This window comes from Condylura cristata, unplaced genomic scaffold, assembly GCF_000260355.1.
Source record: "Condylura cristata isolate star-nosed mole 26May11 unplaced genomic scaffold, ConCri1.0 scaffold00026, whole genome shotgun sequence".
Classification (NCBI taxonomy): domain Eukaryota; kingdom Metazoa; phylum Chordata; class Mammalia; order Eulipotyphla; family Talpidae; genus Condylura; species Condylura cristata.
The window spans coordinates 31,119,967-31,136,794 of record NW_004567127.1 but is presented as its reverse complement, the minus strand read 5'-3'; the positions used below and the strand labels follow the sequence as shown (position 1 = coordinate 31,136,794).

General features: G+C 44.0%; 1 protein-coding gene and 1 pseudogene across 1 annotated transcript in view; one reads left to right on the top strand and one right to left on the bottom strand.

Moving 5' to 3' along the window:
• Positions 1-14,895, bottom strand: part of HAVCR1 (hepatitis A virus cellular receptor 1) — a 22,622-nt gene extending 7,727 nt beyond the window's left edge. The window contains exons 1-3 of the mRNA XM_004689837.1: positions 14,853-14,895; positions 11,440-11,778; positions 2,493-2,548 (exon numbers count right to left, since the gene is read on the bottom strand). Of these exons, the coding sequence (XP_004689894.1) occupies positions 2,493-2,548; positions 11,440-11,778; positions 14,853-14,895 (438 nt within the window). The remainder of the gene's footprint in view (positions 1-2,492; positions 2,549-11,439; positions 11,779-14,852) is intronic.
• Positions 12,031-12,489, top strand: LOC101630086 (annotated as a pseudogene).
• Positions 14,896-16,828: the final 1,933 nt, after the last annotated feature.

Here is a 16,828-nt window from a genome sequence, read left to right as displayed (position 1 = left end):
AGTATAATGGACCAGGCGAGAAAATAACAAAAATAATGAACAACCATATACCAGAGACATTTTGAGGGGGTGGAGTGGGGAATGGGATCAAAAGCGGGGGTTGTGGGGAGGGAAATGCACGGGATTATGGTGATGGCACACGGGTGACTTTGTGATGGGAAACCGGCGGGGATTACAATTGAGATGGGGGAAAAAATGTACAAAATGATGTGAAAATAAACTGTTGTAAAATAAAAAAAGAAAGAAAAAATAGGCACCTGCAACCCCAGCCACAGCCATCAGACCCACCTGTGCTTGCGCCACCCAAGAGCCCACCGCCACATCTACAGCACGGCCCTCTCACTATCACGAAGGCCTTGACCCCTGCTCGTTCACCCAGGCAGGCCTGAGTGCACGCTCCTTCCTATGGCACACCCTCACATCTCACCACTGTGATCAGAAGGATTATCTCACAGCTCAAACTGCTTTTGCTTCCAAGAGTTACCCACATGCCATTAACAAAAAAAAAAAAAAAAAAAAAAAAGTTTTTCCTAAGGGAACCAAAAGAAAAGTTCCTATTTATAAATTGGCCCAACTTATCATCAAAGGAAGCTCTGAGAAACATCATGAGCTGAGAGTCCCCTCGGTTTTCATAAACTCCCTGGGAAAATATGAGAACATTTTACAGAATCACAAAGTTGTGTAAGACTTGGGTTCCTTAATCAGTCATTGTATGGGGAGTGGATAGTGGAGTTATCCATATAGGATGACTTGTGGCTTCTAAAAAGACACTAGGAGGTCTACAGGCACACTTTCACTGACATACTTTTGTTGCATAGCCTCCATTTTATATCAATTCAAAGCATGTCATTTACTTAGAGACAATTGTATTCTTTTTTTTTTTTAAAGTTTTTTTTTTTCTTCCGGAGGTGGGGTACAGGCCAGAGATGCGGAGGGTGAGAGGATTCACCAGAGACAGAGTGGGGAGCAGAACAGGCAGATCGATGAAGTACACTGCTGAGGGGAGCAGCGGGAGGGCCAGGAGAGGTCTGCCAAGCCATGTGGTCACCTCGGGGCAGGTGGGAATCGAACTCATGCGGAAGTGGCTTTAGCTTCTCAGTGCAGTGCTTTAACCCGCTGCGCCACCGGGGAGGGCCCGAGACAATTGTATTCTTCCTTGCTGGCTATATTAACTCGCTCTCCTTAAATTAGTTCATTCCGGCCCTCCCTGGTGGCACAGCGGGTTAAAGCACTGCACTGAGAAGCTAAAGCCACTTCCCCATGAGTTCGATTCCCGCCTGCCCCCGAGGTGACCACATGGCGTGGCAGACCTCTCCTGACCCGCCCACTGCTCCCCTCAGCAGTGTACTTCGTCGATCTGCCTGTTCTGCTCCCCACTCTGTCTCTGGTGAAGCCTCTCACCGCCCAGAGCCTCTGCCTCTGGCTTGTACCCCAGTTCTGTATGCATAAAATAAATAAATCTTTAAAAAAAAATTAGTTCATTCCTTTTTTTTTGCAATATTTGGCCAGGAGTAGCACTGTGTTTTTGTGTGTCTGTGTTGGGGGCGGGGAGGGAGCGCAGGTGGGTATGTGTGTGTGTAAGGAAAAATATAAGTAATTAAGCACCTGATTAGTAGAATCTGGTCCACTTAGGGTACCCTCGTATACTGATAGGAGTTTAGACTGGTCCGGCCCCTATGGAAAACAGTATGAATGTTTCTCAAATATTAAAAATAGATCTGTCATGTGATTTAGCAGTTCCACTCCTAGGTATCTACCCCAAAAAATGCAAAAACACTATTCAAAGGATACATGTACTCCTATGTTCATTCAACTGTCAAATTATGAAAGCAGCCTACATGTTCAAGGACAGAGAAATAGATTAGAAAGTTGTAGTATACATATACACATACACACATATACATACATCATATACATCATATATATATGTGATGGAATACTACTCAGCTATAAAAAATATTTGCCATTTGCAGCAACATGGAAGGAACTAGAAACTATGTTAAGTGAAATAAATCCAAAGGAGAAAGACAAATAACAGATGGTTTTGCTGATATGTGAAATATAGGGAAGTAAAACAAAGAGTCAGATAAAACCAAAGCAGTAACAAACCCCAGAAATATGACTGCAGAAATGAGACTACCAGAGGGGAGAAGGGGTAGAGAGCAAAGTGGAGTGGAAGCACAGTGGACCATAGTGGAGCACTATGGGTGTCTGGGTGTTGGGCATGGTATGGTAACATGCATCTGAAAGGTGTGATACTATATCTCTTGAGAAAATGCACATTGTTACCTCAATAAAGAAAGAAAGAAATTGGTTCATCTACTAAAGCCTCCCTACTTAAAAGTCCAATTCTTTTCTTTCTTTTGTTTGTGTTTTTTGAGACTAGAATCAATCTGTGGGTTGGTCTTGCAAAAGTAATCTCTAAATGTAACTTGCATCCAAGGAGACATATAAGAGAATCTGGCTAATAAAATAGGAAGGAATATGCTTACAGTTTGATTGGTATGCCAAGGGCCATTAGAAGACTGTGTCACAGTGCCATTCCCATCTGCTCAACAAGAAGGAAAATTAATTAGAATTATAAAAAATATTGAATTTTTATTGCAGACACTAAATATATTCATATTGCCTTCTGGCGATGAATGAAAAGTTGAATAATAATATGACCAAATGCTACAAGCAAGACAAGAGCCCAATCAGGAGGCCAGCAGTGATTCATTTACCCGCTTGTTATACTCCTTAAGTATTTCTCATGTGTGTATGTGTATGCATACACAGTGTGCATCTGTGTATGTGTATGCATACACAGTGTCAGAGAAGTCACAGAGCCCTGAGTGGAAACCACTAAAAGTGTCACTCAAGGTAAGGAATCATGCCAGCTGGGGGTGTGTCCATGAATGCCTAGGGGCCATGCACGCCTGGATACCATAACCCCCTTTACAAAATGGACATTTCATTGGTGTTACAATTAGAACGTGCGTAAAATAGAAACTACTGGCTCCTAAACTCCTACTTGCTATGCTGTGAGGCTAGAAGAGGAATTCTAGAAAGTACCTGTGGTATCCAACTCTAAACCAACAGGCATTGCACCGTCTAAATCCCATACAGAAGGATGTGACACCCTTCTGTCTTGAAAGTTCCCATCTTCAAAGTGTTTTTGAAAACCCTATGTATAACATTTGAGCTGAACTTCTTAGCAACTCCAGGTCAAATACAGAAATCTCTTTTTACAGAGTAGCTCTCCTCTAGTGAGCTTTTGACAGCTCACAGCAATTTCCACCAGACCATTCTCACAAATGAGGAAACAACTGAATAGGAAAACAAAGTTCCAATTTCAGCACAAGAGCCTCTGCTCAGGACCCCACACGCTACAGTCCCACGAAATGAATACTCTGAATACTCTGCCTCTCCCACGTCCCCACCAAAGCTGCGGGACCTCATTGTGATGAATGTGGACGGCCTATCACCCCTCCCAAGTCTTTATGTTTACTCTGTTTGCCTTTTCCTCAGTCTGAGACTGCTTCTGAGTCCAAGGTAATATTAACCTAAGTTCAGGCCATATCTACAGTTGAGATTGTGTGTGGCCCATTCTATGACCATCAATAAGTCTTTCAGATCTAGAACTGCTAAAACTTGAGTCAGCTAAAATTTGAGTTCAATCCTGGCAATGCCCCTTACCTGCATGACCTTGATTGGAGGGAATGTGTATGTGCATACATGCATATATAAGTGTATATGTAAAAATACATGCACACATATGTGTTTATTTCTAGGTGGGGTAACCTTGCATTCCAAACAATTAGCAGCATCCATCTCATAAACTTTGTAAAGTCCATGATACACCTGCAGGACTGATGATGCGAGGAAAACACTATTTTGAATTATTATGACATGATATGGGAAGAAGCCCGAAGGAGGACACCCCCTTGGAAGTACAGGGCACACTGAAAACCTCTTTTTCTTCAATCCTCACCAACTTTTGGTGGGGAAAGTCACAATTTCCCCATAGGCATACAGCAAGTGAGTAGAAGGTGAACTGGAGGCTGTCAGTCTCCAAAGCAGAACCATGCTGTTCTCCCAATGTGGCAATGGCAAAAAGTGAGAACTGGATTGGATCTATGTACTGAAAGAATTAAATGTATGGTGTCACGTGACTGTGCCCTGGCCCCTGCATGTGTTCGTGAGTGGGTTCCATGTGACAGCTCTGTCCCTTTCAGCCCCACATTGTTGGCTTCCACGAGGAAACTGCTCCCTGGAGGCTGTCTCAGGAACAACGGGGATTTGGCTACCGTGCCTTCCACTCTGTGCCAAGAAGGAAGCAGTCACTGGAACCAGGGACACAGATGCTCCGGTGTCAGTTCCACTCTGGAAAGCTCTACCTTGACCAGGTTTCAGTGACATGATATTTCAGAGAATAAGTCCCCCACGCCTACTGCCTTGCTCCTCACTCCCTCAGGGTGTGGGGTGCAGCTGCTCTGACTGCTGTTCCCTTGTGTTTTTATCTATTTTGACTTGTTTTTGTGCCCAGAAACAGTCCACAAAAAAGATTCCATGTTCAAAACCAAATGTCACCATGATCTCATCGCAGCCCTCTGTGAATCTCTCGGCAGGGCCACTTTAAATTAACCAGCTTCCAGGAATGCTTGGCCAAAGGGAGGACATGCAGGGGACCCCCGACAGACTAGGCAGCCCTGAGGACAGTGAGTCAGACCAGAAACAGCAGGCGACTGACCTTGTCTGGATTCAGCAGAGGCACAGGGACTCAAAAAAAAAAAAAAAGAGTTCTGCATTACAAAGGGGTTTAACCTAGTATTCCCCAAGCTCAGGGCTATGGGAAGGGTTCTCTGGAAAAGATCACAGGATTTGGTATTGCCTTTCTCCACCAGAAGAAAGACTAGTAAATCTTATATTTCAAAAGAGTAGAGATTATATGGGCCCTGCCCAGAATGGAAACACTGGAAGGCCGGTGGAATCCGGAAAGGGGAGAGCTGGGCCTCAGTGGGACACACCTCCTGGGTGCTGGCCTGGATGGCCTCAGCCAGCCTCAGTTTGTGTGCACCAGCCTCACAGGCAGAGGGGCTTCCTGACTGTGTTCTGGGGATGAGGCTTAGCTGAAGAATAAATACAGGTGACCACTTTGGCCTGGACACCTGAGGGCTGGATATAACTATCTGAAGGTCCTAAACAGAGGGAGAAAGTCCAGTACGAACTTTGCCCTCAGAACTAGTTTATTTGATTTAGGGAAATGCGGCTATGGTGCAGACATCACATGAGCTACCAGTTCCAGGTACCTGTATGAATTCCAGATACTTGAAGAATTGGAGCTACAATTATATCTATCGATTACTCCCTTTTAGCTAGGTCTTAACTCTGTCTCATTTCATCCTCACAGGCATGCTACACAAGATTGGTGGTACACCAGCCATCTTAGAAATGGTGAAACAAATTCAGAGAGGGTAAGTCACTCATTCCAATCACACAGCTGACTAGACTCCGGGATGGACACTCAGAATAAGAACTGTCTTATTCTAGAGTAAGGGCTTTCAACAAGATGTCAAAGGTTATCAAAAGTGGAATGCTCCCAGGTGTTGAGGAAAGGAGGCGAACTTACCTGTCTGGGAAGAGCATGCTGGGAAGCTGGAGGACATTGAGGCACTGGTTTCTGGTGGTGTGGTTGGCTGGGTTCCTGCTGGAACTGGAGAAAGTGAGCTAGCTGCAGGAATGAAAAGAACAGAAGAACTGTGTTCATGTGTGGAGGAGGACAAGAATTTTTCATCAGTGACAAATCACCATCAACTTGCCATCCTGCCTCCACCCAGTCATCCCCTGAGAGCATCCTCTTTGATCCCACTTCCTGCCCCTAAAGCCCCTATTATAAATTTACCGTAAGGAGGCCCTGGATCATCTTATAGGTAGTTTATGATCATGAATAAATCATAAAGATCATGCTCCAGATAGTTTATCAATATATTGGCCCTTAATCCCCCAGCTCCTTCTGACTAGAGACCTTCCAGTTCTCACCAAAAAGCAGGATGATGTTTCCTTTTCCTTTCTTGAAATCACTCCTTTAATTGTTCTCAGGGATTATAACTTCCCCTCCCTGGCAAGGATATCACTAGCTGCATCACTTGATCTTTCTCCCTTCCTCTGAGAGCGTGGCTGAAGTTGAGAGCAAGTTGGAGGTGCTGGGAGAGAAGCACTCCCAAACTTCCCAGCTTCTCATAGCTCTTTCAGACTCCCCTTCTCTGCCATGGTCTTCACCTTTCAACATCACATTTTCCCATTTCATAACTGCTTCCCTGCTTTTCTCTAAGACTGAATACCCAACCAAGAGGGGACTCTTACAGAAATAAGAACAGGACAGCACAGGCCTCCCTGGTGGGAGTTTAAAGTCTTAGTGTGATCAAGCTATCACCACTATGGCCTGAGTTTGATCCCCGGCCAGGGAGGTGACCCACATGGCACAGCAGACCTCTCCTGATCCGCCCCCACTGCTCCTCTCTGCAGTGTACTTCATTAGTTGGCCTGTTCTGCTCCCCACTCTGTCTCTGGTGAATCCTCTCACCACCCCTGCACCTCTGGCCTGTACCCCAGTTCTGTGTGCATAAATAAATAAATAAATAAATCTTTAAAAAAAAAAAAAAACTCAACAAAGCACATGACCAGGGCCTTTACTCAACAACTTAGATCTGCACCAATGACCAGTTAAGCTTAGCTTCTTTCACAAGTTTGAGTTTTTGCCGGCATCTCTCTTTTCTCCTCTGCTCCTGCAAACTTACACCCAACAGCCTGTGGGTGTTTTTGGCAACTACTATGTATTAGAGGTCCCACAAAGAGGGATCAGGTGCAAAGATAAATGCCCTGCACTGGAACTCCCTTCAACTCTAACCTCAAAAGCTTTAGGAAAATTATCAGGATAAGGCTCAATTAATACTGTCTTGCAGGAGGTCACATGCATCTATATAGCAACACTCTTCTGAATCACTGCTCTAAACTAAATCAATCACCGATGCCTGTTTGCCCAGCCTCCTGCCCTTATCTGGTGAATCCATCCACCTTCCCAGGCACAAAGTAAGTATTAAGAAGCTAAATCAACAATGAGAACATCAATAGATTCTCCAGTGTGCTCATCAGCTTGGAACAAAGCGATTTTCTTACACTTTTATTGCTCTAAAACCCCAGTTTTAACCTAAAGCCCTCTCTCCAAATTCAGCTCAAAGCCCAATGCTTCAGGTCCCTGCTGGTTAAGTATACACATGGTTGAATGGGCGTCAAGGGAAATCAATATGTTCCACGCAATTGTTCTGGTTAAGAGGTCATGACATTTCTGTTATTCCTTTGAATCCAGTCACTTCAAAGGGTCAAAGGGTTTGGAAGACTTTGAGAAACTCCCCCAAAGTCCTTTGTTTCTCATCTTAGAAATAGGTTTAAATCAAAATGTGTTCTCAGAATTACAAGCTAGTATGTCCCCCACACAAACAACCATCCAATTATTCTTTTTTTTTTCTTGGTTAAATCTGAACTCATCTATCAGTAACTGGCCATATGAGCCATGTGGTCTGGATTGAAAAAATGACCATGTATGTAATGAATCCCTGAATTCCTTCAAACTGATGTCTACTTTTCCATCTTCTGCAACTTCTAGGCTCCATAAATAAGTGAAAGCAAGTTAGAGCAAAACTGTGTAAGTCATTGATCACTCTGAAAAGACAGGGTGATTGTATTGATATAAAGGCATTTTCAGCAAAGATGGCAGATTAAGACAAACATCCAACATAAGCTTGAAAGCATGAAAGCAGTTAAAACACAGGCCCCACCTCCATGTTAATGGAGGGTGAATCCCCACTGGACCACTTTTTATGCAGATCACCTGCAGCAATGGACTTAGATCCAGGGCCTGGATTCCCGCAATGGCAACTTACAACTGAACCACAGCCCCCACGCACAGAGCTGTGGGAAGAATTAAATGACAATACTGGTAAAGCCCTGTGCCTGGTCCTGGGCACACAGGAAAACAGGTACTGAAATCTCATTTTCAAGTGGAGGGTCCCCCTTCACAGTGGACTAGTGACCCCCTAGTCAGAACTCCTGGTAAGCACAAAATCTCCTTCACCTAACCCCTGTTCTCTGGCACCCCCTATTTTTTTCCTTATAAGCTTGGGCTCCAGAGAACCAAACCACATCTTCATTACCTGTATAAGAGCAGTAATCTGACCTTGTTTTTTCTGGGAGGGCAAATAATGAATCCCTTTGATAACCTGACAAAAAGCTATGGCATCCTTACTCTGAAATGTAAAAGGTAAAGATATTTTGGACAGGGGGTTCACAGACCTGTGAAGCCCAGGTTGGGAATCCAAGTAAGAAACCCTACCCTGGATCATCCCTCTGCCCTAACACAATGCCCTCAGGGGCCTACATCATCTCTCTGGGAGACCTCTGCCACAGAGACCCCATGGTTTACCTGGCTCGAGGTTCTGCGTGGGTGTTGGCGTTGGAGGAGCAAAGGTAGAGACCCCAGGTGACGTAGGAACTCTGTTGGTCCCAGCTGGAGTCACAAATCAGTATGAAGCAAGGGTTAGTCTGACAGCAGAAAATAGCCCAAGAACACCCCAGGGAGACTCTCCCAGGCAGGCCTAAGCACTTCTGTCCCAGGAATTCAGGGTACCTCTCCCAGGTCACCAGACACCATGACTCTGAAGGCTATGGACAGGCCCACAAATAGCTGTATTGAAATGCATACATTTGAAGAGGTTGAGAGGTGGAAAATGATAGTTGGGATTTGCATTGAAGCTCTTTGCAAAACTAGTCATGCATACCCTATTTCTGTAGCTTCACAAACATCTGTGAGAAAGGGAAACTGTCTATTGTCTGGAGCTGTCTTTGTCCTGTCCCAAGTGTTGAATGACTAAGAGTAAGACATTAGCTCTCAGGTCCAAGAGCCTTACCAAATAAATAAGATTGGGGGCAGTCATCCACTGGTGAAGGGGAGGGACAGAAGGTTCCTGCATTTGGCTAGATGGGGCCACAGGTGATATCTTCAATTCATGTTAGAGTCAGAAGTAGTAAAAGACCCCACACCACTTACTGAAGTCCTCAGATCTCCCCAAAGAGAAAGGTGAAATTATAATTAAGTCAAACACTGTATCTGATATACAAGCAGAGTCAAATCCAGAATTTCTTTTTTCTTACAAGGCACTCTTTTTTTTTTTTTTTCCTGCAAAAGGTTTCTTAAATATCAGCTCTACTAGCTATAAAAGGAGATCTCAGCTCCCAGGATTGGGGACAACTGCTTTGAAAACTCTTACCAAGTTCCAATTTCATTTAAATCCAATTTTAATCTACTCAGGTTTTGCCTTTAAGAGAAAAAAAAAATCCAACCAATTTTGTTCTATGTCATAGAGAGCATTAGGTTAGCAAAGTTTCTGTAAAGGGCAAAGAGTCAATGCTCCAGACTTTGGGGTCCTGTGGTCGCTTGTAATCACACAAATCTAGTTGGGAATAGCCTTAGACAATAGAGATACCAATGAAATTTTATTTCTCAGCAGTTAGTGAGTCTATTTTGTGTAATCTAATACAGCCCAGGCAACAGTTTGCTGGCTTGTTGTAATGTGTAGTTAGAGGCTTTAAAAAAAATCCTATCCAATCCCCTCCCCTCTAGTTTCAAATCTGATCAAGGGTTGAGAGACAAAAGCAGGCATGACACAGTCATCTCCAGGAATCATTATGGAAACAGTTCTGGAGAGGAAGCCTGTTCTACCAGTTAGTGGGGGAGTCTTCCCTGCTGGCCAACATGTCCCCTGGAAGAAGCTGGAGACTACACAGAGAAGCCCATAAGGAAACAGCAGCCAAGGATGGGTGAGTGGAGGTAAGGACCCTCTTCCCACTGGCCATTCAGGGACTTTGTCAATACCTGCCTAATAAAGTGCTTCTAAGCACTAGAAATTCTCCTGTGAATTTGTTTCTGTCATTTTCTTCAATACAGCCAGGCCAATAATATAATGTCACATCTCCAAAACAGTCATCATGAATCTCCTCTCTTCTGTCTAGAGTACACAGTAATGCTGGCTTCTATAGGCTTCCCTAAACTGCCGCCCAGACAGAGTTTCACTACAGTCAGCTATTTTCTATACCAGAATTAACCTTGTCTAACTGTTCTTCAGAAGGGAAACAAGCCAAATCCAAAAGTTGGGAAACTACAAGTTCCTCTTAATTTGAAAGGAGAGATGTGGTTTATTGAAGGTCCAGGTACTCGGTCCCATACCCCACATCAGAGTCTCAGGGAGAGCGGGTGGGGCCAGGAAATCTTCAAGGATGCCCACATCAAGAGGGGAAACTGTGAACTTTCCAGATGTGGGGGTTTCGTGAAGTTCTTAAAAGCAGCTGGGGAGCAGTTATAGGAATGCACATGTTTTCATGCTGCAATAAGGTAAGTTCAATTTTCAAAAATCAATAAAGCAATGCCTGTGATGTGATGTGAAATATGTGTGAGGGAAACCCAGAATGTGTATGTGTGTTGTGTGTTTTCAGTGGGGGAGGGGAGGACCCTGAACTCTTAGTACCCACTTCCTGATAGATCCCACAAGCATCAAACCCAGAGCTGCATCTAAGCCACAGCACCTCAATGGGTTGTTACCCACATTACTCATTTGCAATTCTCTTCCCCAAAATTGCTTTAAAATGTTAACAAATGATACTTTAACATCCTTCCAAGACTGTCTCAGTGGAGGTGGGTGGGGCAGTTTTTGAAATTGAATAAATTCAGTTTGACATGGTAATACCTTTTAGTTTTTTGTAGTTCAACTATATTCTTTCTTACATTCTTTTCAAAATTCAGTTGAAAAAAACATTCATGGTATTTCACTAGGTGATAGTGGCTGCTCTTCCCTGCCCCAGCAGCATCTTTGAAGCTCTGTTTTGGGAAGATGTTGGGTTGACAGCCAAGAGCCAACTGCCTCTGGTCTTGACTGCAGGTTGGTCTTAACACTTCATGCTCCACAAATAGAAGTGGTTCTGTTTCCCAATAGGTACTGGATAATAAGATTGTAGAAACCTCCCTTTTCTAACAGCAGAAGAGAAAATAACTACCAAACAGAAAATTCTGTGAGTTAGCCTAGGAAAAGCGTCAAAAGGGAGAAGGCATGGAACTCTCCTGATGGCACAATGAGTTAAAGCACAGCACGATGGTGCTGGCCTGGCCGTAACCGCCCCACCACAAGTTCGATCCCTGGCCAGGGAACTACCCCTGTGGCACAGCAGACCTCTCCTGTCTCCCTTGCTGCTCCCCTCAACAGTATATTTCATCAATCTGCCTGTTCTGCTCCCCACTCTGTCTCTGGTGAATCCTCTCACTGCCCCTGCACCTCTGGCCTGTACCCCAGTTCTGTATGGATAAATAAATAAATCTTAGAAAAAGAAAAAGGGAGGAGACAGAGAGCTTACCTGGTATGATCTCCAGTGACATGGTGAGCTTCATGTCATTAAACCAGCCCCTATGCTCCACTCGGCAGCAATAGAGACCATTGTCAGCCATGGCTGCATTCTCTATGGTCAAAGAGACATTCCCATCTTGGATTTTCCCTTTCAGCTTATAACGTATGTCCTTCCAATAGGTGGCATGGTACCCATCCGTGGAGATGATCTCCTGTGAGCATTTGGAGGAGGGACAAGCCCCTCGGCCCCAGCACATGGTGGTGACCCCAGATTTGGTGGAATAGGTACAGGAGAGGGTGACCGGCTGCCCCACCACCCCCCTCACTATTGGAGTAGAAACAACAGCATCTGCAAATACAAAGAAAACAGAAAAATAAACAAAAACAAAAAAGATGAGCTCTCCATCTTTTCTTTCTTTCTTTCTTTCTTTTTTTTACTTTTTGTATGGTGATGGGACCACACCTGAGGGGGAAAAATCAAATACTGTCCAAAATAAATGACAGTATAAGAAAATAAATAATAATAATAATAATTATATTTTAAAAGACCTCCATCTTTTAAATATATGGTGGCGTTATTTCCTTACATAGTTGAAATACTTGGGAAACTGCCCAGGCCATCAAGGGTATGCATATCCGGAAAGCCACCAAGTATCTAAAGGATGTCACTCTACAGAAGCAGTGTGTGCCAGTCTGCCATTACAACAGGGGTGTTGGAAGGTGTGCCCAGGCCAAACAGTGGGGTTGGACACAAAGTCGTTGGCCCAAAAAGAGTGCTGAGTTCTTACTGCATATGCTTAAAAATGCAGAGAGTAATGCCGAACTTAAGGGTCTAGATGTAGATTCTCTGGTCATTGAGCACATTGAGGTGAACAAAGCCCCTAAGATGAGTCGCAGAACTTACAGAGCTCATGACTGGATTAACCCTTACATGAGTTCCCCCTGCCACATAGAGATGTGGAAAAGAGCAGATTGTCCCTAAACCAGAAGAGGAGGTTGCACAGAAGAAAAAAATAACTAGAAGAAATTGAAGAAACAAAAACTTACGGCCAGGGAGTAAGTTCAACTTAAAATAAAAGGAATAAAAATAAAAGCAAAAAAAACTTCCAGGAGGAGCTGAGGCTTTAGAGCTTTAGGGTCAGTTAAAAAAAAATCCAAATAACAATCCCTTCTCCTAACCCTTGACAGTGCACACTGAGCAAGGTCCACCTACCCAGGTGAGCCAGAGAAAGGGAGAACATCCACAAGACCGAAGTTGTTCCCTGGAGAAAATGATCCAGCAGTTCCTTCTGTAGGAATTTCCCCAAAGACAATAAAAGCACTAACTTAAAGGAACACAATCACACCTGTGTTCACGGCAGCAGTATTTACAATAGCCAAGCGGCTGAAACAGCGAAAGTGCCCAAGACCGAGGAGTAGATTAAGAAAGCATGGCACGTATACACAATGGAAGACTTAGCTACCAAAGAGAAAAGAAAAGAAAGGAACTTTTGCCATTTGAGACAACATGGGTAGAACAGGAGAGGGATGATGCTAAATGAAACAAGCCAGAAAGAGAACGACAAATACCAATGGTTTCACTTATTTTCACTTATATGTGGGATCTGGAAAAACAAAGGGTCAGACAAAAACAGCACAATAGCAAAGCCTTGACATCTGACTATAGAACTGAGGTAAACAGAGGGGGAGTGAGGAGCAGGGTGGGGAGGGGCCCAATGGATGATGTGGAGGTCTGTGGGTACCTTGTTGGTGGGGGTGGTAACATGCGCATGAAGGGGTGCAAGCCTATACCTGCATCCTATACACTTTTGTAAACAGTGTTACTGCAATCAAACACAAAAGAAAAGTTTTCAAATAAAAACTACTCTCCTATGGGTGAGGGTCATAAAAACTATGTTGTCAAATGTGGAAAAGTTAGCACTGAACAGAAGTCTGAGATCTCTCTTAACTAACAAACTACTCATTCTTGAATGCGGCTATAAGTTTGGGAGATGTTCTGGGAATGAAATAGCTTATTACATAAAATATAAATAAACTTTTTCTAAAAAAAAAAGCCTTACTTTTGGCAATTGGAAAACTTAGTTTTAAACAACTCATGTATCAAATCAGTAGTAGAAATGATAAATATTTATAATGGACATGTAATTAAAATGCTGCATTTCAAAGTTTATGAAATGCAGGAAACAGTCTTTATAGACTAAATTTTAGTTCTAAGTATACATATTAAAAAGGAAAAAAGCAATGAAAAATCATCAACAAATAGGTTTCAAATAGAAAACCTATAGGAATATAAGCAAGGAAATAATAAAACAACAGCAAGCTATGAACTGAGAGCTATGACATCAAATTATAGGTCTGACAAAGATCTTATGTCTGCATTTGAAGAGTGGCTGACAAGGGCCAGCATAAAGAAACCTTACAACTCATAAACCTTACAACTCCCTTGACCCATCTCATAAAAGTTCAGAGATCTTTTGCAAATTAAAGCAAAATATTTTTTCACGAAAATGCTTTATATCATGATGTCTCTTCCTAATTTTTATTTTTATAATTGAAGTGCAATTGTTTTATACCCTTGTTAGCAGTTTGGACATATAGGACCCCCCACCCCCTTAGAGGTGGCCACCATAGCACACCCACCACCACCACGAAGAACCCAGAGAACTCCCCCATGGTCCACTGTGCCCACCCCACTTTCCCATCCCTCCCCTTTCTGGATGCCACACGTCTATGGTTACCTTTCAAGGGTTGGCTTCAAACTGTCTTTGTCTGACCCTCTGCTTGGTTTCTTCCTTATATTTCATTTCACCTAATACCATTTTTAGATCACCAACATAATTTGTGCTAGTTATAAAAATCAAGTTGTAGAGTGTAATCAAAATCAATTCCCCTCCATAATCCCATGTCCAAAGATTATTCTTTATAAATATTGGAACATGTCAATCCCTACATTCCCTCCCCCTGACCCATCTTATAAAATGTTTTGAATTATAACATATCTTAAAAAAAATACTTGTACATGACTAAACATCAGTCCATCAAAATGCATAACCGGAAACAAGCAAAGCCTTTTGGCTTGGCCCCCAGTTCCTCTTCCCCCTCCCATCCTTTGCTGACAACTGTTTCTAACTCTGAGATGCTGCCTGTACTGTATCCACTACCCCTTTTCATTCAAGACACAATTGGAGCAAGAGACACAGCGCGACACCAGGTCTCCTTCACCTGCCATGGATTTTGTGACTCAGTGTTGAAGCAAATTCTTCAGAGTAAGGCTTCATTTTCTTTGCTAATGCCCTGAACTTCCAGCCAGGACCCAGCAGATCTCAGGTCACCTCCCCCCCACACACACATGTACACATATACATTATGTGTTTGAATCCTTTATCCCCAGAGCTTCTGATCCCAGCCTACCTGCTCACTCACCTGTCAGAAGTAGAAGGCCTGCTACAGCTACCTGCAGACGCATGATGGTACTGACCTAAACAAGATGAAAGAAGGCAGTCAGTGTGCCCCAGCAGAAGATAAGGACCCGTTCCTATCTCAGATTGCTACTTCTCTTTTTAGCCTGGGAGTCACATGAGCGTGTTCTCTGGGGAGGAGACCATGCACATGGCTTCAGGCCCCAGCTGACTCCCGTGGCTGCAGCCACAGACATAAGCCTATCCTTGCGCCAGCTACCAATCCCCACTCTTCCACAGAGTCCAGATAAGACCTGGTGCTGATGCTGGAAACAAGCAGACAGGAAACAGGGGCAGGCTCAGAGGGGCCACCCCAACCCACTTCCAGGGGCTGTTACTCTAGGCCTCTGAGATGATGACCTGCTGCTGGCCTTTCATGGGGTCAGCTAGTTCCTGCTCAGTGGCCACATTGGTCATTCTCCCATCTCCATCATAAGGCCAAGCTTGCCATTAGCAAAAATGCAGCAAGATTGTGAGTGAATCATTGTTGTGTGATCTGCTACAGGAAGCAGTGACTCAGACCCTGGCTCTCCAGTGATGTCAGAGAATGGGTTCAGGTTCCAGCTCTGCCACCTTCGTAGCTGGTGTTTCTGGGAGCGATGTACACCTTCAGCCTTGATGTCCACATTTGTACAATGTCACTAAAATATTCAGTCTCTCTCCCAGATTGTTATAACAAGCTAAAAAACCATGAGAGACATTTGCAACAGAAACCAAAATGCACATTAGGAATCCTCTCCAAATGTGGGGAATTTACTACAAAGGTGACTTGGTGCCAAGAGTCCACAAGGTTAAGTCCTCACAGAATGTGGGTCAAGACTGTCAGTAATCCCTTCAGGGAGATGGAAGTCGAGCTGGAGGGGTAAATTGAGCTTAGACTCCAAGCCGGTTCCTTGACTTCTTCTCTTAATCATTTAGACTTAAACTGTGGAAGTCTGCTTCATTAACTACCTTCACCAAAACTTCAGTCACTTCCTCCAGGGCAGTAGGGGGCCCTGCCATTCTGTCTCTAGACTCATGTAGCCCTTGACGAGTGTCATAGGAACAGGGGTGGTAGTCTGGGCCTGTTGTGGTGAGGGCTCTACACACACCCCAAAATGCAAACCTTCAGTTCCAGCTGCCTCTGCATTCAGAAGAGGCTCACAAATCCTCATGCTTCAAACTGGCGTAACAAAGCCTGACTATATTTGACACACAGAGAGCCTTATATGTTAGTGTTTACAAATTCAGCTCTCAATAGCCAAAACTTTAAAATCCGGACCATGCCCAGGAGAAATCAGAAATATTGATGGCAACCCGTGACCCCCTGCATGCCCCCCTGCAGTGTGGGGGCATGTCCCAGCCTGAGGCAGGAAAAGGCCCCTGCTGGAACCCTCTGATACCTCCTACTCAAGCTCACACAGTTGGTCTTCTTGCCCTGTTGCTAAAATTCACCTCGTCCATCAAGTCAGGGGAAGTGCCGTGCTCCGTCACTGAAGGATGCTCACACCAGAGTGGACAGCAATATGAGATTCCCCAAGGTAGCAACACATCTCCAGGGACCTGCTTTCTCCATATTTTCTGCCTACATATGCTGGGAGGGGATCCCATGGACCCCACCTCATCCACTACCAAAGGCAGAGGGACAAATCCTTATAAGGTCTCACCCAGAAGTAAGTAGTCCTTAGTCAATTGGAAGGCAAATACTATATATAACTAGTGTGTTAACACTCTGAGCCTCAGCAAATGCCCTCTTTTCACTTAATTTAATTCTACCAAGTTACTGCTCATCTATCAAGGCTCTCAGGACCAGCTCAATATACATTAAGGAAGAAAAACACCGAGCAAGCAAAGAATATAATCGGGCAGATGATGTAAATGGCAAACATGTAATCAGGCCATGTCACTTCCCCACTCATATACTTCAGGACAAAAAATAAACCCCAGCTCTTAACCTAGACA